Source organism: Suncus etruscus, chromosome 19 (assembly GCF_024139225.1).
Source record: "Suncus etruscus isolate mSunEtr1 chromosome 19, mSunEtr1.pri.cur, whole genome shotgun sequence".
Taxonomy (NCBI): domain Eukaryota; kingdom Metazoa; phylum Chordata; class Mammalia; order Eulipotyphla; family Soricidae; genus Suncus; species Suncus etruscus.
The window spans coordinates 7,504,042-7,527,708 of NC_064866.1; the positions used below are offsets into that span (position 1 = coordinate 7,504,042).

Below are 23,667 nucleotides of genomic sequence, written 5' to 3' on the forward strand. Positions count from 1 at the left end.
TTCTGTTTCTGCCCTTAAGAGAGCTCCCTGACTTCTTCTAATCTCCTCTAAACAACCATAGCCCACTCTGACAGCTTCAATAAGAATGAGGCATGTCCTATTATTGTTCAGCATGCCAATCTGGGTATACTGCCCTGAGGGCTTTCCAGCTCCAAACTGGTGGGGACAGAAATGACAAATGCTAAACCTTGCCTGCCTGGAAGGAGGTGGGGGAGACATTATTACATGGGAGACAGAGGGCAAGGCTACAGGCTGATGCAAATGAGAGGGAAGCGGAAGAGGATTTAAGGGAACAGGTAAGCAGAAAGCAGAAGATTTGCCTAATAAGTACTTTCATGGGAACAGGCCAAGTGAGAAACGGTGAGACAACAAATGACAGAGACAGACACTGGATGCCAGCAGGCCCTTGTACCACATACTCCAATACAAGTCACAAAATGATCAGAAGGGGGGGGGGTCCTGATAATTCAAGTTTGTTGCAGTGCAAAATAATTTTCTTGTTTTGGGCTAGCAGATTCTGACAGTGCTTCTTCCTTTGATTCACTCAACTGTGATCTGATCGAAGGCACAAGGCCCAGAAAAGTGCGAGGATAGAAGGGAACTTGGTTATTTTTTTTTTTTTGGGGGGGGGTCCATTTTGTTTTGTTTCTTTTTGGGCCTCACCCTGTGAAGCTCAGGGGTTACTCCTAGCTCTGCGCTCAGAAATCACTCCTGACTCAAGGGACCATATGGGATGCCGGGGATCGAATCCAGTTCCGTCCTGGGTCAGCTGCATGCAAGGCCGACCTACCGCTGTGCTATTGCTCTAAACCCCCGTCAATTTCTTTTTATTTTGGGGCCACACCCAGCAGTGTGAGCTCAGATATTACTCGTGGTTCTGTGCTCAGAAATTGCTCCTGGCAGGTTCAGGGGACCATATGGGGCACCAGAGATCGAACCCAGGTCTGGCCTCATGCAAGGCAAATACCCTACCGCTGCACCATCACTCCAGCCCCAGGGAACTTGTTTTTAATCAAATCAAAATCTGGAACCCCCTAATTCCAGTACTACACAAGTATGGTTGGCAAGAAAGGCTTGGCCTGTATCATAAGCTGGGCTGAGTCATCCAAGAACTCTTTGGCCCCATCATGGCCCTTCTTTGGTCCAGTGTTGAGTGCTGGTTGTGATCATTGTCATCCTCACTGACTTAATCTACAAGGACAAGTGTGCATGGCAAAAAGTTATGAGAACATGCACAGGGCAAGGAATGGCCTGCCTGCTAATACCGTGATCAACTAAGATTGGGCGACTTACTTGAGGGGGTACATTCTCAGGGCCACCCCCATTCCAGGGCAATATGAAAGGAAAGCAGCAAGAGCCGTCTCTTCGAAGAGGCCGAAGATCAGAATCTTGTTCCTGAAATCAGAGACAAAGGGAGGAAATTGCAAAACATACCAAGTGACATTTACTTGTTCTTAGGGGGTGGGGAGGGGGAAAGTAGGGGGCACACCTGGCAGTGCTGAGGGATCACGCCTAGCAGGTTTGAGGGGACCATATGCGGGTACCAGGAACTGAACCCAAGTTGGCTGCATGCCATTACTCTGACCTCAACTGACATTTGCTTGTTATTTGTTTTGGGGTCCACACACCCCCGCCATGTTTAAGGATTAGTCCTGGCACTGTGTTCAGAAATCACTCCTGACAGACTTAGGGGCCCATATGTGAAGCCAGGGATAGAACCCAGGTAGGCCACATGTAAAGCAAGAGCCTTCCCACTTCTATGGCTCTAGCCCCTAACATTTACTTTTTATTTATCTTTATTTTTGGGGGGGGGGGGGCACACCCAGCGGTGCTTAGGGGTCACTTCTGGCTCTGTGCTCAGAAATCGCTCCTGGTAAGTATAGGGGGGCCATATGGGATGCTGGGATTCAAACTACCATCCTTCTGCATGCAAGGCAAACACCCTACCTCCATGCTATCTATCTCTCTCCAGTCCTTCACATTTACTTTTTAAAGCTAGAGGTAAAACACCAAGGTCTTTCTTTGGGCATTAACTGTCTTGAAGTTTGGAGAAAAATAGCAGAAGAATTAATTGTATCTTTCTTTCAAAGTTTGTTCCCCCCAATAAGAGATTCCAGAAACTTTGCCCTATAATGGGAATGGGGGGATTTCTTACAAAGGGCTTAGAAATTAGAGTAACCAAGATACCCATCACTTACTTCATGCCCTGCTGGAACACTGAGTTCCTCCTGGTCTTACAGATGACCAAATCAGCCCACTGCACCACCACAATGCTGACAAAGAAGGCCGTGTGGCAAGTGAACTCCACGATCTTCCTCTGTTCATAGGTCTGGAAAGCAACAAGCAGACCAATGAGCCTGACCCTGAGTGCTTTGGGGGGGCATGGAGGTTGTGTGGCGGGGCTCCACTCACCCACTGCTGTCCATAACTATCCTCCACATCATTGATCCAGCGGTCGTCCCAATCCACACGGATCCCCAGCAAGTGGAGGGGGAGGAAGCCATTCTCTGCCAGAATCACGAAGTACGTGAAGAAGCCACCCAGGGCCTGGATCATGCCTGCAAGGTGAAGAAACAGCCTAAATGTTAGAGCTGGGGGGAACTCTCCATGCATGACACCAAAGACGTGCCGGGGAGGTGTTTGAGTTGGAGGGGGCATAGAGATGTACTTTGTGCTTAGGACCCCCAGTGAGTTCTGAGGTGCTTCTCTTCAGCATTTCTTCTGTTACCACATTTCCCTCTTCTGAGAAATCTCAAAATTCCTTTCATAGCACCTTTCTTGCTGGTGCCCATGGAAACGGTTCACAGAGAGATCACACACACACACACACACACACACACACACACACACACGGCTTCTAGTTTACTTTCCCAACTCTTCTCTCTCCATATTAGCTCGCCCACTGGACCAATATTAAATGTCATGGGAATCTTGGCTAAAATTTTGGGTCAACAATGAAATCTTGGTTGGGGCTAAAGTGATAGATAGTACTTGGGTAGGGCGTTTGTATAGACCCTTTTCACTAAAAGCTTACCACCTGAAGTAACTGCCCAGTCAAACCTGAAAAACCCCTATAAGTTCTTCAAAGTCAAAATCTGTCCCCAAATGACTGAGCGCTGCCAGGAAAGCAGCCTGAGAGTCAAAACTGAAATCGTAAAACAGTGCCTGCTGTGTTCCAGAAAGCTCAGCAGTCCCCCCAGTTCACAGACAGAGTCACCACACTACTTACCAATCTGACCATAGGCCATGCTGATCAGCCGCTCATTCACAAGCTTATCTGTTTTAGGGTTCCTGGGCTGCCTCTTCATGATGTCGCTCTCAGCTTGCTCGTAAGCTAGGGAGATGGCGGGAACCTGAGAAGGGGTGAGAAGAGATTTTATTGAGGTTTGCAAACACCAAGGTGTTGACATCCTTGTAAAATCTAATGACCACGAACCAGAGACAGCTCAGCAGGCTGGATGTATTGACTTACAGAGAGGAGGCCAAGAGGTTAGATCTCTGGCACTGAGTAGTCCCCCCCCCCCCCCCCCCCCCCCGGGAAATGCCAGGAGCTAACCCTAAGCACAGGCCAAGAGAAGTCAGAGCATATAGAGTGTGGAGTAAGATAATCCATTGATAGATTATAAATTGTATTATATTTATAGGGTTATAAATTATACAAGAGTCTTCTCAGCTGATAGTTGCCTCTGATGCTGAATTGATTACTAGAATTATTATTAGAATTGATTATTGGCTATTCATTGGCAACTTTTGCCCAGAATGGCCCTGGGATGCCACATAATGAATGCATCAGCAAGTGTTGCCTGCATGCAACGACAGCTACAACTCACCATGTCTGTGCCCAGATCGATGCAAAGGATGGTGACAGTTCCCAGTGGTAGTGGAATGTTTGCAATAATAAATATCAGGAAGGGGGTGATTTCTGGAATGTTACTGGTCAGGGTGTAGGCGATGGATTTCTTCAAGTTATCAAAGATCAGACGACCTACGAGGACAAGAGTGTTACTTGAGGAGAGAGACCAGCTCCATAGATCCCACCGGAAGCAGATGCTTTGATTCTACACAGCATCAGCTTCGGGGTGTGACATCATGGCGCCTCTCACCTTCCTCTACTCCAGTCACAATGGAGGCAAAGTTGTCATCCAGAAGAATCATGTCAGCAGCTTGCTTGGACACATCCGAGCCGGCGATTCCCATAGCAACTCCGATGTCTGCTTTCTTCAGGGCTGGAGAGTCATTGACACCATCCCCAGTGACAGCCACGATGGCACCCTGGGGAAGAGAAAAGTGGCTGCTGAGAGTTGTGTACAAATGAGGAGAAGGCACTTGCCTCAAACCCACGGCAGCCACCAAACATTAGGGCAGTGACAGCACAGTATCCCTGCTGGTCAGAAGGACAGCGGTGAGTGGCACTCTGGGACGTCCATTCCTCTGTGCTTCTACCTCTAAAACTGGCATCAGGGTGCCAAGGCCACAGCTCCAGGTGATGGAGAAGTTTTGGGTTCTAGATTTACTTGCATTGAGAAATGACTATTTTTTGTTTGTTTGTTTTTGGGTCACAACCGGCAGTGCTCAGGGATTCCTCCTGGCTCTACGCTCAGAAATCGCTCCTGGAAGGCTCGAGGGACCATATGGGATGCCGGGATTCAAACCACTGTCCTTCTGCATGCAAGGTAAGCACCCTACCTCCGTGCTATCTCTCTGGCCCCTGGAAAATGATTATTAAATCACCATCGGATCCCCACATTGCTCTCTGCCCTGAGCTTCCTACAAGCACAGAGTCTAGGCTAGTGTTTACACCAGTGGTTCTCAAACTTTTTAAACAGGGGGCCAGTTCACTGTCCCCCAGACCATTGGAGGGCCAAACTATAGTAAGAAACAAAGGGGCCAGAGAGATAGCATGGAGGTAGGGCATTTGCCTTTCATGCAGAAGAATGGTGGTTCAAATTCCAGCATCCCATATGGTCCCCCGAGCCTGCCAGGAGCAATTTCTGAGCCTAGAGCTAGGAGTAACCCCTGAGTACCGCTGGGTGTGACCCAAAAACAAACACTATGAACAAATTCCTATGCACACGGCATATATCTTATTTTGAAGTGAAGACACAAAATGGAAACAAATATAATATGTGGCCCACAGGCCATGGTTTGAGGACCACTGTTTTATACCATAGTGGCTTTGGTTTGGGTCTGTGTCACCAGAGTCAAGAGCAGCCCAAAATAAGGCCTGGCTCAGCTGCATACTGACCTGCCTTTGGCAACCTTCCACAATGATAAGCTTCTGCTGAGGAGAGGTCCTGGCAAACACAATCTCTGTATGGTACTTCAAAATGTCGTCCAGCTGCTCTGAGGTCATGTCCTTCAGGTCACTTCCATGTACCACACAGGCCTTGGCATCTCTAGGATTGAGACAGAATGAAGGAAAAGGTCATCAAAACTTGGCCAGCGAGCCACTCCTCTCAAGAGCCAGGGCCAGACTGCACAGGCAGAAAAAAAGCCAGAGGGTAACTGCCCATGGACTCAGAAAAGTCTGCCTGGTTTTCAGATTGAAAAGCACTTTGCTCCTATATCATCGCTACCAAAAAACATAGCCTGTGGGCAATCTTGTTATCTTGCTGTCAGAAAACCACTGACATCTGACCTGGTTTTTAAGAGTTGAAAGCTGACCAACCTCCCAGCTAACAAAATACAAGCAAAGGAAACTAATCTCTCCTTAATCTATTTTACCTTCATGCCAGAATCTTTTTTGCCAATTACCCAGACATCAAACTGTGCCTTGCCCACTTGCTCAAACTTTAACATGAGTCCATCCACAAGGTGTCATTAGTTAGAGGCATGAAATCCAAAGTGAGGGGCCGGAGAGATAGCATAGAGGTAAGGTGTTTGCCTTGCATGCACAAGGATGGTGGTTTGAATCCCAGTGTCCTATATGTTCCCCGAGCCTGCCAGGAGCGATTTCTTCTTTTTTTTAATTTTTTAATTTTTGGGTTTTTTTTGGGTCACACCCGATAATGCTCAAGGGTTACTCCTGGCTCTGTGCTCAGAAATTGCCCCTGGTAGGCATGGGGACCACATGGGATGCCGGGATTCGAACCACCATCCTTCTGGATGTAAGGCAAACACCCTACCTCCATGCAATCTCTCTGGCCCACCAGGAGCGATTTCTGAGTGTAGAGCCAGAGTAACCCCTTAGCGCTGCCGGGTGTGGACCCCACCCCACCACACCCCAAAAATGTCTCAGTTGCCATGTCCTTAATAAGGTTATTGTCTTTAGATGGAGGGCCCTTGCTAACACCAAATTGGGTGGGAGAAAGACCCTAAAAACTTGTAAAGTTTTGAATATAGATGGCCCCTATCTTGGAGAAAGCCACCTTCTCACTCCTAGGGAGGTTCTCTACAGCCAATATTGCCAAGCTTAATGGTAGAATTATTTTTTCTTTTCTTGTTTTATTGTTTGTTTTGTTTTGGGACCACACATGGCAACGCTCAGGGGTTACTCCTGGTTCTGCACTCAGACAGTGCCTGGAAGGCTTGAAGGACCATACAAATGGCAGGGATCAAACCTAGATTGGCTGCATGCAAGTCAAACACCATGCCAACTATAATATCGCTCCAGCCCCCACATGTTCTAAATTTCTTTTTACTTTTATTTATTTATTTATTTATTTATTTATTTATTTATTTATTTATTTACTGATTGATTGGCTTGGGGCCACACCTGGCGGTGTTCAGCAGCTACTCCTGGCTCTGCACTCAGAAATCACCCCTTGACAGGCTTGGGGATGCTGGGAATCAAACTGGGTCCCTCCCGGATTGGCCGCATGCAAGGCAAAAAAGCCCTACCACTGTCCTATCTCTTGGCCCCTGTTCTAAATTTCTGACATGCTCCTTTATTCTGAAGCACTCGGTTCCCCAGGTATATGCTAAGAAGGAATGATGCCTTCCTTAGGCTGTTACTTTCTCAGCTGTCAAACTGCCTCTGAAAGAAAGTGAAAAGCAAAGCATTACTGCACCAAGCTAAAGGTAACCCACAACTGTCCTGTGTTGACTCCAGGCAGACGCTGTTTTCTCCTTCCAGCTCACCTGGGGTTCACCTGGCTCACGGGGATATTGAGGCGAGCAGCAATGTCTTCCACAGTCTCATTGCCCTCTGAGATGATGCCCACACCTTTGGCAATGGCTTTGGCTGTGATGGGATGATCTCCAGTGACCATGATGACCTGCAGTGAGAAACAGGATGAATCTACACAATGAAGCTTGGAAGCAAACAAACGACCTATTAAAATATTACACATAGGGCCCGGAGAGATAGCACAGCGGTGTTTGCCTTGCAAGCAGTCGATCCAGAACCTAAGGTGGTTGGTTCGAATCCTGGTGTCCCATATGGTCCCCCTTGCCTGCCAGGAGCTATTTCTGAGCAGACAGCCAGGAGTAACCCCTGAGCAGCACCGGGTGTGACCCAAAAACCAAAAACCAAAAAAAAAAAAAAAAATTACACATAAGCAGAAAGAAGTATTAAGGCTGGTTCAGTGAGGAATATAAAAAAAAACAGATGCTGGGAAGCAAGAATTAAAGCCCATACCTGATCATGTATGATGCCCAACGCTGATCGTTTATTTACTGTTACATAAAACTTTTAAATGTTAAGGGGCTGGAGATATAAGACAGCAGGCAAGGTACTTGCTTTCCACACTGTAGGCTCAAACTCTGGCACTGGCCCTGATCCTTAAGAATAGAACCAGGGGCCGGAGAGATAGCATGGAGGTAAGGCATTTGCCTTTCATGCAGAAGGTCATAGGTTCGAATCCCAGCGCCCCATATGGTCCTCCGAGCTTGCCAGGAGCGATTTCTGAGCATGGAGCCAGGAGTAACCCTGAGCACTGCTGGGTGTGACCCAAAACCAATAAAAAAAAAAAAAAAAAAAAAAAAAAAGGAAAAAAAAAGAATAGAACCAGAAATAAGTCTCTGGGGTGGAGCAATAGTGCAGTGGTAGGGCGTTTGCCTCACATGTGGCTGACCCAGGATAGACCTTGGTTCCATCCCTGGTGTCCCATATGGTCCCCCAAGGCAGGAGCGATTTCTGAGAGCAGAAACAGGAGTAACCCCCGAGCGTCACCAGGTGTGGCCCCCCCAAAAACAAAAACAAAAAAATAAAAAGAAATAAGTCCTGAGCACTGTCAGGTATGGACCCAAACTAAACAAAATTTTCAAAGTTACGCAACTTGAATGATTGCACTAGGCCTGCCGGCCTGCCTCCCTGATTTTAAATTCCTGTCAATTTACAGTGCTACCCCTCATTATCTCCCCACACACAGCAGCCCCACACAGGTCCTGACGAGGACAGAACCCCAGTCTCAACATTGCAGGGAAGACCAAACACCCACTACACAAAAATTCAAAGTTGGGGCCAAAGAGATAGCACAGTGGTAGGGTGTTTGCCTTGCACGCGGCCAACCCAGGAGGAACTCAGTTCCATTCCCGGCATCCATTATGGTCCCCCCACCTTATCAAGGGTGACTTCTGAGAGCAGATAGGAGTAACCCCTGAACACCGCTGGGTGTGGCCCAGAAACCAACCAATCAATGAATGAAGTTTAAAAAAAAAAATTGAAAGTCACTGAAGTCAGCCAGAAAAGAAAAAAAAAAAAAAAAAAAGCATCAAATGCTGGTGGAACTATAGGGTAAAGCCACATTCTGGCTCAACTGGGAGAAGAGCAATGGATCTAACATGCAAATATGGAAGATCCCAAAGGTACCAAGACTCAAAATGGTCAGTCAGTAGCAAAGAAGACAGTTCATCAAACCACAGACACACCTGCATCCGCCAACCCAGAGAACAGACACTGAACAGTCAGAGAAAAAAATTTAAGATGCAAATACCCTCTTCAGTGTATGCTGTACATCACTTTAGAATGACGCAAGTATTTCAATTTTTAAAGTCCTACCACTTTTTTTATTCTCTTAAGTTACCGTATTTGCCGGCGTATAAAACGACTGGCCATATAAGACAAGCCCCTAATCTTGTGGTTAAAACATAAGTTTAGGCCTATATTCACTGTATCAGACAGAACGTTCCTGTGCTGCAACTGTATGTTCCACAGGGAGCCCATCACAACAAGCAAAGGTCCAAAGGTTCTACTGTCATAGATGTCCTCTCTGACTCTCGCCAATCTGAGCTGGCTTTTGACAGTGTAGATTCGGGTCCTGAACATTGTCTAATTTGCATGCATAAAAAGCTTGCTTGGATTGGCTGAGTCAGAGAGCCGGTCCGAGCAGCCTGGCAGTGATTGGTGCTCAATCGAGTTGGAAAATTCATTTCGTGGCAATATTCAGACAATGTTCGTTTAGTGGCATATTGAAACATTTTTTGGGATATACTCGGCGTATAAGACGACCCCCGATTTTCGGTTGACTTTTTTTTGTTTCAAAAATCGTCTTATACGCCGGAAAAAACAGTAGCTTATGCTTATCTACAAAATGTTACTGCTTTTCTTTGTGTGTGGGGGTCACACCTAGTGAAACTCTGAAGACCATATCTTGGGGTTCTCGTGAATGGACAACGGGAAGAGAGGGTTCGGGTGTAAGGTATGTCCCTTGAACTAAAAAAAAATGCTGGTTTCTGCAGTTAAGAGAAATAACTGCACTGACAACTACAGAGCAATGTTATTGAATGAGAGAATTAGAATGCCAGTCTCAAATACAGGAGGGTGGAGAGGAGGGAAATGGGGGACATTGGTGGTGGGAATGTTGCATGGGTGAAGGGGTTGTTCCTTTTATGACTAAAACTCAACACAGTCATGTCTGTAATCAAAATGCTTAAATAAAGATATAAAAAAATTTTTAAAAAATGCTGGCTTTCTTTAAGTCTTCAACTACTCTCCAACATATCTGACAACCGTGGTTTTGTTGTTTGTTTTGGGGTAACAAAGATCTGATCTTTCTTGTGGCAACTGAAGTTTAGAAATGAGAAAGGAGACCCTCTGGAGAACAAGTGGTTGTTTCAGGGACACACGATCAGCTAGGGAGGAACCCCACTGTAATTTGGGTGACGCTGAAGCGGTGGACAGGCACTACCTTGATTCCAGCACTTCGGCATTTGCCCACAGCATCAGGGACAGCTGCCCGAGGAGGGTCGATCATGGAGATGAGGCCAACGAAGCAGAGATTGTCAACGGGGAAATTCACGTCATCTGTGTCGAACTGGAACCCTTCGGGAAATTGCTCATCGGGCAGCAGGAGGTGACAGAAACCTGCAGGGAACGTGGAGAGTCCGTGAGGACACAGAAAAATGGGGGACAAAGACACAGCAAACTTTTGCCTTCCCTGGCCTGTCTAGTCTGGAACAGGTTTTGAATTCTCGTTGACGATATGACATCTTTGTTTTGGGGCCACACCTGATGATGCTCAGAGGTTACTGCTAGCTCTGCACTCAGAAATCGCTCCTGGCTTGGGGGACCCTATGGGAGGCCAGGGATAGAACCAGGTTCGTCCTGGGTTAAGCCTTGTGCAAGGCAAATGCCCTACCTCTGCGCCATTTTATTTAACCTTATGCATCATTTGTTTAGAAACTAACTTCAACACAGAAGGCAGAAGCTATCACCAAGTTTCAAAGGAAAAGGAATTGTTTCCCAGGGAGGAACATGTGAAGAACATGTGAGTTCACAAGAACCGGGATTACAGGTGTTTAAGACCTATTCACCTTGTACCTTAGATTCAGAAAATGATGTCATGCTTGTCTTGTCTTCCTTCTCCCTATTAATTAATATTCAGCTCCCTTTTCACTGAACTGAGGTCACTATGACAACTCCTTATTTAATAAATCAGATCAGACCATTGTGGATCAAAGTTTTTTCATCCATCCAGTAATGTGTTTATACAAAACTCATATGATGGCCAACTGTTTCCTTCAAGCTTCTATGAAGGAGACAACGTACAAGGACAAAGTGCCATTGTTGAGTTGCAAGAAGAGAAACAGCTCCCACTCGGGGTGACAGAGCTGGAAAAACAAAGACACGGCGTAGGCCCAAACAGCCACCTCAAGTTAGAAGAGGGACCATGCGTTAGGAATCCGGTTCTAAGTTTCCCAAGCTAAAGGGAATGAGAAGGAAAACTGGTATTTTTTTCCTGCATATATTATTAATGTCATGTCATAAGATTATGCAATGGGGAAAAATGGGTTTCTAATCACCAATGGCTGAGAGAAAAAAAAAGGGGGGCATCCAGACCCACAATTTACTGTGCAGATCACTGATGTGATCCCACAAATGCACCACCATTCTGGCAGTCAGGAAATGCCTTTGTTCCAACTGCTCCAGTAATGAATTTTCATGTCATTAAATTCCTATCACAGAGCAATGCAAGCTCACCAACAAACTTACTTCTTCCCCCATCTTTCCTTCGAGCAAACAAGTGAACAGCGGGAAAGCTGAGTTCGAAGAATGAGTCAGAAGCAAGCCAGCAGGGGCCTGCAGCTTCCAGCGAGACATGCTGGCCTTTCCCCCAGCACTTATTGTTTTCACAGCAACAGGAAGCAAATAAAGGAGCAAGAGAGACTAACGAGGAGGCCTTGCTTTTTTTGCTTTTTGGGTCGCACCCGGTGATGCTCAGGGATTACTCCTGGCTATGAGCTCAGAAATTGCTCCTGGCTTGGGGGACCATATAGGACACCGGGGAATCAAACCGAGATCTATCCTAGGTTAGGGCGTGCAAGGCAAACACCCTAGTCACCTAGCTGGCAAGTCCATTTACCTAGCACTCTCTCCCCGAGGCCACCCAGTTCCAGGTAGGCATTCTGGAAGGCGTCCTTGAGCTCTTCATCCAGGGGCTGCTCTTTGCCGTGCAGAAGGATGGAACTACAGCGGTCCAGGATCCTTTCTGGGGCACCTTTCATCACCAGCAGATGCCGGGGCTCGTTTGTGTTGGGGTTCTTGTGAATGGACAACTGGAAGAGAGGGTTGGGATGTCAGCCCCTGGTGGGAGGGCAGGTGATCCCCTGGAAATAAAGCTTCAGAATTGGCTTCCTTTACTCAGCTCATGTCTAAGCACAGTGATTTTTGGATAAAAATGTAGAACTTTTGTGGGGGAAAAGTCCGAGAGATGAACTCTCCCCCCTCCCTGACCCCTGAGCCAGGCCCACTTGTACCCCACCTGGTACTTGTTGGTGGAATTGAAGGGGATCTCCACGATCTTGGCATATCTTTCCCGCATCTCCTTCACAGAGCCACAGCAAACCTCGATGCACTTCAGGAGTGCAGATTCGGAGGCATCTCCGGCGACAGCACGCTGCAGAGAGCCCCCAAATGTTAGTTATCTGCCCGTCTTCCCCGGCGTGCCCCTGAAGCACAGAGGTGACACCTAGAGCCAGACCTAGGGCTATTCTCAGTTCCCAAACACCGCCTCTTGGGCCTCTAAGCAGCCCTTCACCCCCAATCAGCTTCTGCTCTAAGGTGTCATAAAGGTAACAATTGCCTTTGAGTTGACATATGCTAAGCATATCCTTCTAGGCAAACTTGGGTTGTTTTAGTTTTTATTCCTGGCCTATTCAGAAAAAGAAAATCTCCAAGTTAACACTTTCTCTCACCACTTTTTTGTTTTGTTTTGTTTTGGGCCCACACCCGGTTGGTGCTCAGGGGTTACTCCTGGCTCGGCACTCAGAAAGGTTGGCGTTCAAGGGTTACTCCTGGCTCTCGCTTAGAAATCACCCCCCCCCTCCCTGGCAAATTCAAGAAACCATATGGGATGCTGGGATTCAAACCCGGGTCTGTCCTGGGTTGGTCGAATGCAAGGCAAAGGCCCTACCGCTGTGCTATTTCTCTGGCCCCTCACCACTTATTTCTGCTTAGAATTCTGCACTAAGCAGGTAAACTCGTAGTGTGCTCTTAAATTGTTTTTAAAAATGCTTTTGGTGCTGGTGAGGTGGCGCTAGAGGTAAGGTGTCTGCCTTGCAAGCGCTAGCCAAGGAAAGACTGCGGTTCGATCCCCAGGCGTCCCATATGGTCCCCCCCAAGCCAGGGGCAATTCCTGAGCGCTTAGCCAGGAGTAACCCCTGAGCATCAAATGGGTGTGGCTGAAAAACAAACAAACAAACAAACAAAATAATGCTTTTGGTTTCTAGGATTGGAGGCAAACTGATATGAGCCAAAGTAACCCGATTTGATATTCTATGCATAATTCAACTGGGCAAAACTATCTGGGGTCTGAAAGGCCTCGCTCCAATAAATGCAGATGAAATCCATGTCTGCTTATAAATGATGGAATGTTTAGTCAAAAAGCAAAAAGCGTTCTCATCTGGTGAGAAACACAAGCAGGCGTTATTTCTGACTAAGTGCCCAGCTATTTAAAGGCGGGTGACTGTTTATGTTTTGTTTGTTGTTGCTCCAATCATGTTATGAACATGGGCTCAACCCCTGAGATGCTTAAATAAATCCCACACTACCCCTTCCTGGGGCTTTTATTTACTTGTGTAGGAGTAGGCTTGGGGTTATCTTAGGGAGCACTCCTGGCAATGTTCAGGGGTCTACATGATGCTGGGGACCAAACCTGGGCCCCCAGCTGCAAACATGCACTTAATTCCTTGAGCTGTCTCACTAGGCCTTCTGGGGCTCTTAAATCAGGAAAGATTCAATACCTGAGCCCCAGTGCTGAAAGCCACTCTGAGAAAAGGAAAAACACTGAAGCGGGCATCTCATATTTTTCTCCCAAGACAAACAACTCCTCCTCTGATCAACATCCATTTAATGCCAAGAAAAGTCTCCTTAACAGAAAAAGGATCCTGCCTCTTCATATTAGAATTACAAACAAGCAAGTTAAAAACAATTAAGATAAGACAAATAAATAGCTGTTCAGCCCAGAGAGATAGCACAGCGGCGTTTGCCTCGCAAGCAGCCGATCCAGGACCAAAGGTGGTTGGTTCGAATCCCGGTGTCCCATAGGGTCCCCCGCGCCTGCCAGGAGCTATTTCTGAGCAGATAGCCAGGAGTAACCCCTGAGCACTACTGGGTGTGGCCCCAAACCAAAAATAAATAAATAAATAGCTGTTCAATTTTTAAGAAAACACATGGCTTAAAGAACTTGCTGGAATCTACTATATTCCAACATGTGATTATTTGAACCACAAAAATAGTCTACGAGATTAAGTGCTATGAAAACAGATAGAAACTACTTTTTTTCCTTTTTGTTTGTTTTTTTGGGCCACACCTGGTGATGCTCAGAGGTTACTCCTGGCTATGCGCTCAGAAATTGCTCCTGGCTTGTGGGACCATATGGGACGACGGGGGATCGAACCACGGTCCGTCCTAGGTTAGGGCGTGCGAAGCAAACTCCCTACCGCTGCGCTACCACTCTGGCCCCTAGAAACAACTTTTGATATAATTACTGCTCTTCATTTTCTTTGTTTGACTTTATCAACGATAATTCTTTCTCTAGTGAAGATTGCCTTTCACTTCCTCCAACATGTAGATCTTACTATTTGCCCTTCCTTTCCAGCCTCTACAAGGAGAATATAATGTATGTGGTCCTGTGTGGCCAGAAAGGTCGCCTGATGACTAACTGGAAGTCTGAAGCATACATACCTTCAGAATAGGGAGATTTTCCTGGTTTGCCTGAAATACCGCCCGGTTGCAAAGACCTGCGATTCTGGACAGAGCCATCCAGGTAACAGAAGTCTTGTCGAAGGAGACACCTGCCAATGGGCCACAGAAAAACAGAACAAGAACAGTGACGTCCTAACTTTGTTAGAGCCATAAAAATTTGACAGCCTATCTGTTCATCACTTCCCCAGGATATGGGACCTACCTGTCAGGCTTAGATCTTCTGGGATCTCATTAACAGGGAGACAAGCCTTTGACTGACTCCTGCCCACCCCCAAAATACTCTAAAATGTGTGTCCTTTCCCCAGCCTTTCCTCCCAAGCCTGCCAGTGAATATGCAAGGTGTTCAGGTGTGGGCCAGCCACTGGCCTTACCGCTCTGGTTCTCTGTCGTGTCAGCTTCGTGGATCTGGTTGTCAAACCACATGTGGGCGACGGTCATTCGGTTCTGAGTGAGAGTTCCAGTTTTATCGGAGCAGATGGTAGAGGTGGATCCCAGAGTCTCCACAGCTTCCAAGTTCTTCACCAAGCAGTTTTTCCGAGCCATGCGTTTGGCAGTGAGCGTCAGGCACACCTAGAGACAGTGGGGGAGAACCAAGACGGCATCAAACACCTACAAGTTGAAATGCACTCTACAGGAATTCTAGCTAGATCCCCCAAATGGAAGAAAACTGGCTAGGAGGAGGAAGCCTCCCCAATCCTCCACTTAAATTAGACCCTGCCATATTCCATATCCCTACTCTCTTTGTTCCCATTTTTTTTAAATACCCAGTGGTGCTCAGGGATCACTCCTGGCTCTGCACTCAGAAATTGCCCCTGGCAGGCTGGGGGACCATATGGGATGCTGGGAATCAAACCTGGTCCCTCCCAGGTTGGCAGCATGCAAGGCCAACGCCCTACCGCTGTGCTATCTCCCTGGGCATGGACACCCCAAGTCCCCACTCTTAAATTCTCCTTTCCATCACACCGTGCTGCCTCCTGGCCTCTCACCGTGACAGTGGCCAGCAACCCTTCGGGCACGTTGGCGACAATGATACCGATGAGGAAGATGACAGCTTCGAGCCAGGTGTACTCCAGGATCAGAGAGAGGATGAAGAAAGACACCCCCAGAAACACGGCCACGCCGGTGATGAGATGAATGAAATGCTCGATTTCGGCAGCAATGGGAGTCTGGCCCCCCTCCAGGCCAGAGGCCAGGGTAGCGATCCTCCCCATCACAGTGCGATCCCCAGTATAGACCACAATACCACGAGCCGTGCCTGGAAGAAGAGGGGAAGGGCAGTGTTGCAAACCAACAAAGAGAGACCAAACATGTCTTTTTTGAGGGGCTGGGGAGGCACACCCAGGGGTTACTCCTGGCTATGCGCTCAGAAATTGCTCCTGGCTTGGGGGGGTCATATGGGACGCATGCCAGGGAATCGAACCACAGTCTGTCCTAGGTTAGCGCGTGCAAGGCCAATGCCCTACCGCTTGCGCCACCACTCAGGCCCCAAGAATCCACATCTCTGATGCACACACATGTACTGTGTCATGCTCAATGTTTCCACCGGTTGGTTACCTTCAACACAGTTAGTTGAAAAGAAGGCAATGTTCCTGGTCTCCAGGGGATTTTCATGGGTGAAATCCGGAGACCTGGTCTGGGGCTCTGATTCACCGGTGAGGGAGGAGTTATCCACCTGTCCATGAGAAGCATCACATGAGCATAGTCTTTTCAGGGGCGACTCGGGTGCTCGAACCCAGGCTGGGCCGTGCTTACCTTGCAGCCGTTGGCTGAGATGATTCGCAGATCCGCGGGGATTCGGTCGCCGCCTTTCACTTCCACCAGATCCCCAACAACCACTTCTTCAGCATTGATGCTCATTTTCTCACCGTTTCGGATTACAAGTGCTTGCTTTGGGAGGGAAAATGTATTTATATTTACACCATAAAATATCAGCAAGCTACATACCCTCAAATACCAACCATCTGATCGCAAAAGGGACCCATGACTCTAAATGATCACAGATCATTTTTCTACATTCATGGAAGTTACAAAAGCTTGCCCCACCACCATTTTTAGAGCTGGCCTCTTGTTCCCAGGGTTCTCGCTTGGTTCTAAGGTCACTGGCTTGGGAATTGAGTATCTCTTCCTCTCTAGTGAACAGACTTTTCTTTTTTCTTTTTATTTATTGATTGATTGTTGGGCCACAAATGGCAGTGCTCAGGGGTTACTCCTGGCCCTGCACTCAAGAAATTGTCCCTGGCGGGCTGGGAGACCACATGGGATGCCAGGAATCTAACTGGATCCCTGCAGGGTTGGCCACATAGAAGCAAATCCCTACCACTGTACTATCTCTCTGGCCCCATGGACAGATTTTTCAAGTCTCTCCTTGAAGACTTAGAAATCTTAACACCAACAGATCACGTTCTTGGGACTACCATGTCACCCAATGGGGAAGGACAGAACTGCGAATACCTGAGGGACCATGTTCTTGAAGGATTCCATGATCTTTGAGCTTTTAGCTTCTTGGTAGTACGAGAAGCATCCAGTGATGATGACAACAGCTGAAAGCACCACACCAAGATACAGCTGAAAGAGAGAGAACACACATGTAAGGATCAGAGGTGCCATAAAACACCGTCAAAACAATGCAATCCGGCCTTAAGAAACAGAACTTGCAGGCCTTGTCCAGGAGAGTCAGGAAGGTTTCCACAGATATTTGGAAATGTCCCTGACTTAGTAAATAAAACTGCTCTTTAATATTTATTTATTTATTTATTTATTTATTTATTTTGGGTTTGGGGCCACACCCGGTGACACTCTGGAGTTACTCTTTACTCTGCACTCAGAAATCGCTTCTGGCTTGGGGGACCACATAGGATTGCGGGAATCGAACCAAGTTCGTCCTGGGTCAGCTGTATGCAAGGCAAATGCCCTACCACTGTGTTATCACTCCGGCCCCTATTTTTGATGCCACAGATTGGGCTTACTCTAGGCTCTGTGCTCAGTAAACATTTCTCATGGTGGTATCATAGGCAGATCACATGGGATGCCAGGAATAGCTGCATGTAAGGCAAACACCCTATCCACTGTGCTATCTCCTGGGCCACAAATAAAACTTGATTAGAAACTTCTCCCCCATGGCTGAACTCACATTATCATTTTGAGGTTCCTCTTCTGTGGCAGCTTGGATGCTGTAAGCTAAGAAACAAAGAATCGCCCCGATCCACAGCAGCATGGAGAAGCCCCCAAACAGCTGCCTGCAGAATTTGATCCACTCAGGAGTGGTGGGAGGGGGGGTGAGGGCGTTGGGACCATCGCGGGCCAGAATTTCAGCAGCTCGAGCAGTGGATAAGCCCTGAGGAGAGAAGGATGGAAGTGAGAAAACCTGCAATCCTTCCTCCCACGCATGAACACACCCACCAACGAGACCAAGAACTTGAGAAGGACATGAAAGTTCCTGGGTCAAGGAAAGTTCTGGCACATTCTGAAGATGAAATGCCATCATGTGCATGCATGATATATATCTATATCTATCTATATCTATCTATCTATCTATCTATCTATCTATCTATCTATCTATCTATCTATCTATCACATTCTGAAGATGAAACACCATCATGTGCATGCATGATATCTATCTATCTATCTATCTATCTATCTATCTATCTATCTATCTATCTATCTATCTATCTATCTATCTATCACATTCTGAAGATGAAACACCATCATGTGCATGCATGATATCTATCTATCTATATCTATCTATCTATATAGATATATATAGAGAGAGAAGAGCCTGAAGTTTCTTGAGACACCCACAATACCAGGATTAAAATTCTTCACAACTTGATCCAAGGGCAGATTTGAATTCCCTGTAGCCTCCTCTAACTTTTGGATAAGGAATTTATACCATATTGAATCTTTACCTAAAAGATAAACATTTCCTAAAAAAAAAAATTGGTTTTGTGAACCAATGCCTGAGCTATTTCTGTGTAGTAAACTTGCCAGGGAAGTGGGGGGGGGGGGGAGACGGGGGAGAAATTGGGGGAGAAATCCCTTCTATAAACATCCAAGGAGGAAAAGAGAAATCTGTTGGAATAACACTGGTTATTGGGTTAACAGCCAAGTTGTAAGTAGAGAACAACACTCGATAGCAATTAAAACGTTTGTCTGGCAGAGAGCAAGTTCCACATACGTGAAGATCTCAGCTGTTCCCTTCCTCACATAAGTCTGTCAACCGAATCTACTGGAAAAATCGACTGTGCCAAGACCTGCTTTTTGCGAAAGGGACCTTGAAATCGAGATCTACTGACAGTAAATACAAAATTTCTATTATGCAGAGAAAAAAATCACTCATACCAATGTGAGGAGGAAGACAATAAAACATGCAGGCCTCAGACCTCTGGCATTGTCTGTGTTCATGTGGTTTTTCCAATTGGAGTAAACATGAGGACTCAAGGGGTAAGTAACCTGCCTCAAGGTCATGTTGTGACCCTGGGCAGAAGAAACCGCACCAAATAGCTAAGGGGGCCTCTACATTCTTAAGATCATCCGGATGCTTCGAATGATCTTAAATCTCACAACCACCCCTTTTAGGGGTCCACTAGTCCTATTTGGCAAATCAGGGTGCAGCTCCATAGTACTTGAGAAACATACTTATAGGGTCACAAAGAATACATCTTAGCGGAATCTGATGACAACTTATCAAGGCCAGGGATGGAGTTGAGTAATAGAGAGGCCTTGGGCTCCAAACTGGCACTGGGCCCACTCATAAATAAAGACAAGTGAGAATGAAAAGTCTACTCTAGTGGTGTGCTCAGAACAGGAAGCCATGTCTTAGATCTTCTGGATAAACTTCCTAAAATAATGACACACCTTAGGAGGAACTCAAGTATTCCTCAGACTCTGTAGGGATTGACTAGGAATAACCAACCTCATTCCATTGAGACTTTACTTCTATAGTTTGTGACAATGTCGTATTTTATGTATGTTATATATGTTACCTAGAGAACAAGGATACACCAGCCCTGTAATACAGATAAATTTCTTTTCAAATAAATGACAGAACAACCAGTTTCTGACACACAACAAAAGAGCATGTCCGTAAATCCTAACATTTCTTGGGCACTCAGCTAGTGGAAATACAGAACTTAATGTATTAAGCATAGAAGAGAAGTAGAAAAGTTTGGAATCAAAAAGCAGAGAATGAAAATACCTATGATAAAGTTCATTTTCACTTCCCTTTGCTTCTTTTTTTTTTTTTTTGGTTTTTGGGCCACACCCGTTGACGCTCAGGGGTTACTCCTGGCTATGCGCTCAGAAGTTGCTCCTGGCTTGGGGGATCATATGGGACACCGGGGGATCGAACTGAGGTCCGTCCAAGGCTAGCGCAGGCAAGGCAGGCACCTTACCTCTAGCGCCACCGCCCGGCCCCTTCCTTTTGCTTCTAATGGCAGGCTCTTCTCTGCCCCCAAATGGAAGAATTCTCAAGTCTACTTTCACAAAGTTGGAGGGGAAATAAAGTGATGGGAGGTGGGGTGTTATTGGGCCAAGCATGGGGATACTCAGGGGTTACTCCCAGCTCTGCACTGAAGGATCATTCCTGACATGCTGAAAGGACCATATGGGAGATCAGCAATTGAACCCAAACCAACCATGTGCAAAGCAAGTGCCCTACCCATTGCACTATCTCTCAGGCTCCAGAAACTAATTTAAAAGCACACAGAAGTCTTAGCTTTGCCGCCTCACAGAACAAACAGGTATGTGAATGGTGGCAGTCACTCTCCTAGAGACATACAGATGAGGACAGTCTGGTAGGACAATTAGAAGGCTGTGCAAGTTAAGTTACAAATGAAGACGACGTACTCTGGTCAAATCTGTTCCATATTTGCGGTGAAGTTCATCCAGGCTGAGTTTATGGTCATCCTAAAGGGAAACAGAAACAAAGTGAAAGAATTAAACATTGTACATTCAAAAAAGAACCTCAATAACAACAAAACACCTCAAGGAGGGGGAAATGGCCTCTGCATGCAGAAGTCCCATTGAATTCTGGGTACTAGATGGTCCAAATGTAGCCAGGAGCAAAACTCACCCCTCCAACCTCTACCCCAAATTACAACAGGGCCCATAAACGTCTTCACTGCTAAAGTTTCTATTCTTTACAATGTACCCCATGGACATCTATTCATAAATTTATTAATCCTCACTTCACTGGAGGGTGCTACTGCTATTTTTCCTGCCACAAAGCTGTAACTAACTGTAGAAAGCCAGGAACACCAGGTAGGCATGTCAGACAGGCAAAATGCGTGTCGTGCAAGTTTCCAGGGCATGGAGAGGTAGATCTGAGGGTTCAGGTCAAAGATATCCATAATATGGAGTTTCTCTCTCTATGACTCTGCTTATGCCCAAGCATGGATGCATCTCTCCATGCCTCTTTACCAGTTATAAAAATCAAAGTTTCTTCCCCAAGTGAAAATAATATCAAGTTCATGACACCACTGAGTAGTCATTAGACCCTCTATAAGTTTAAATTTAAGAGGAATTTGATAAATTTAGAATAAGGTTCACATGTGTTATAGGTTCAGGATAAGAAGACTAATGATATACATGTCAAGAGTTTCTCATTTCTCACACCTTGGGAAGGAAAATGTTGGATATAACACACATAACTGGGGCTGGAGAGATAGCATGGAAATAAGACATTTGCCTTGAATGCAGGAGGATGGTGGTTCAAATCCCAGCATCCCATATGGTCTCCTGAGCCTGCCAGAGGCGATTTCTCAGCATAGAGGCAGGATTAGCCCCTGAGCACTGCCAGGTGTGACCCAAAAACAAAAAAACAAAAACAAAATAACACACATAACTAAGTGGAGATTATTTTACGTATGTGGGATGCATAATCAATTATAATGTGGTATGTTATGGCAATCATGCCAGATAACTTATGAATATTCATATAGGAAATTATTCGTGTAATGAAGAATTTATCAATTAAAAAAATGACAGCTTCTACAAATCAAGTTTCTGACTAAAAGGACTGGAAAGGGAAAGAGTAAGGCAAAACTCTTACAGTTATAGGTTAATAAAATTCTTTGAAACTTTTATAATTATTTTGAGAACAAAAAGCAGTCTTCTTCCTAGGATCTTACCATAGACACTTCTTTCTTCAATTCATCCATATCCCTATCCTTCTTCTGCTTCTTTTTGTTGCCTTGCTCTGAAACGGCTGCAGGCTCATATTTGTCGCGTCCGACCTACAGGAAAACATGAAGAAGAGATGGCGGTGAATGACAAGCAGCAACTAAGCTGACAGACTCTGGGACTTTAGTAGGGTTGAAGAGAGACATAATGAAGTCATCCGAATAATATTAATTGAATAAACTCAGATATTGGTGTAAGCCATGGACAAAGCAGAATAGTCTGTTACAAAAGCTCAAGGCATGGTCCATAAGTCCAGGCACTGAGACCAATGGGGAAGTCGAGGCAGAATACCTGCCAACCAGTCCTTCCCATTTGCCTTGACTGAATTGTGGCCTTCATCTTCTCACTCAAGGATGGTCTTTCCAGGACTAGAGTGGATAAAAATAATTTATCCTGGGCTCTGACTACCCTCCATCCTCAAGCAAATGAGCTCACTTCATTTTCCATTTTCTTCTCCATAGCAGAGAGATAAGAACTGTGGCCACTCCGTTCATATGTTCTAAGCTCAGATCTCCCATTTTTATTACTATGTTTAGATTCTTAGCTTTATAAAGAATCATGCCGTACATACAATGCTAGCTATCTTTAAGGTTCTCATACTAACATCTTAAAAAAAATAAATCAGCCCGATCCCCTAAAATTCTGTAAGTGAAAGACAAAAAGGAGTTTCCACCCCCAACCTACAGCCTGAAAATAACCCCCCCCCCCCCCCGAAAGAAAGTCACTGGAAATGTTTTGACATTAGCAGGATGTAGAAAAAGCCAAGGCATTATCACACGATTCACAGGATCCACCTACGCCTCTTGAAAACTGGAACAATTTTGGGAGAAGATGTTGATTCTGTAGTTTAAATTTAGGTTGTTCCACCCTTTCTTTAAAATGCTTCAGTTTATCTACACACAATCTAAAGTCAGTGCTCTAAATCTCAGTCCACAGATTACTAACCCTTTGCCCCAGATAAATCCCCCCTGGGGAAAAATAAAACAATATTCCCCCTAACAAGTACAATCTAAAAAGGGACAGATCAAGAGAGAGAGGTTGGTGTGCTAGCCCTACTTATTTTCTGGGGGTGATGGGATAACAAGATACATTGCCTCTGCTCAGGGATCCTGGTAGTGCTTGGGGGACAATATGGGAGGCTCTACTGGGAACTAAATTTGGGTCAGCTGTTATAAAGCAAGCCTGTTAGCCCCTGGACTATCTTTAGTACTATTTATTTTTTCTGTTATTCATTTGTTTCATTAGAAAACTTTTAGCAACTAAAGCTATTAAGAATATGCACCTTGGGGCCGGAGAGACAGCATGGAGGTAGGGCATTTGCCTGCATGCAGAAGGACGGTGGTTCGAATCCTGGCATCCCATATGGTCCCCTAAGCTTGCCAGGAGAGATTTCTGAGTGTAGAGCCAGGAGGAAGCTCTGAGCGCTACTGGGTGTGACCCAAAAACCAAAATAAATAAATAAATCAGAATGTACACCCAGGCTAAAATGGTACTGCACTGGGAATAAAACAGTATATGAGAATCAAGGTGTGTTTCAATCAGTCAATAAGGCAACTATAAATACAATCACTATTTGAATGTGAAAAATGCCCTAAGCTTCTAAAGAGAAATCCTGACCTCCAAATTAGCTGGTGTTGACATACCTGAAGAGACATTTATACTAGTCACATTGTTCAATTTCTGTGATCAAGTTCAGAGTGTCCCCTGACTAATAATTGCTTCCAGAAGTCTCTGGGGAGGAGTTATAAGTGTCTATCTTATCTGTTCCAAATGAAGCAGGTCTGAAGATATGGGCATTCTTAACATTCTCTGCATTTGCTGCAGAGACATTTGGAAGTGTCTCTTTGCGTACAGACAGCCCTGGATGGTGCTAGAGTTTTAATAGACAATAATGAAGCATT

General features: G+C 45.8%; 1 protein-coding gene across 1 annotated transcript in view; it reads right to left on the bottom strand.

Annotated features, from left to right (window-relative positions):
- ATP1A1 (ATPase Na+/K+ transporting subunit alpha 1) overlaps positions 1 to 23,667 on the bottom strand; it is a 36,190-nt gene that overhangs the window by 2,063 nt on the left and 10,460 nt on the right. The window contains exons 2-21 of the mRNA XM_049765903.1: positions 21,715 to 21,819; positions 20,432 to 20,491; positions 17,718 to 17,921; positions 17,039 to 17,152; positions 16,340 to 16,474; positions 16,142 to 16,259; positions 15,574 to 15,842; positions 14,959 to 15,157; positions 14,567 to 14,676; positions 12,144 to 12,278; positions 11,745 to 11,937; positions 10,071 to 10,246; positions 7,081 to 7,217; positions 5,246 to 5,396; positions 4,104 to 4,272; positions 3,831 to 3,985; positions 3,230 to 3,353; positions 2,413 to 2,558; positions 2,199 to 2,329; positions 1,294 to 1,395 (exon numbers count right to left, since the gene is read on the bottom strand). Coding sequence (XP_049621860.1) covers positions 1,294 to 1,395; positions 2,199 to 2,329; positions 2,413 to 2,558; positions 3,230 to 3,353; positions 3,831 to 3,985; positions 4,104 to 4,272; positions 5,246 to 5,396; positions 7,081 to 7,217; positions 10,071 to 10,246; positions 11,745 to 11,937; positions 12,144 to 12,278; positions 14,567 to 14,676; positions 14,959 to 15,157; positions 15,574 to 15,842; positions 16,142 to 16,259; positions 16,340 to 16,474; positions 17,039 to 17,152; positions 17,718 to 17,921; positions 20,432 to 20,491; positions 21,715 to 21,819 — 2,933 coding nt within the window. The remainder of the gene's footprint in view (positions 1 to 1,293; positions 1,396 to 2,198; positions 2,330 to 2,412; positions 2,559 to 3,229; positions 3,354 to 3,830; positions 3,986 to 4,103; positions 4,273 to 5,245; positions 5,397 to 7,080; positions 7,218 to 10,070; positions 10,247 to 11,744; positions 11,938 to 12,143; positions 12,279 to 14,566; positions 14,677 to 14,958; positions 15,158 to 15,573; positions 15,843 to 16,141; positions 16,260 to 16,339; positions 16,475 to 17,038; positions 17,153 to 17,717; positions 17,922 to 20,431; positions 20,492 to 21,714; positions 21,820 to 23,667) is intronic.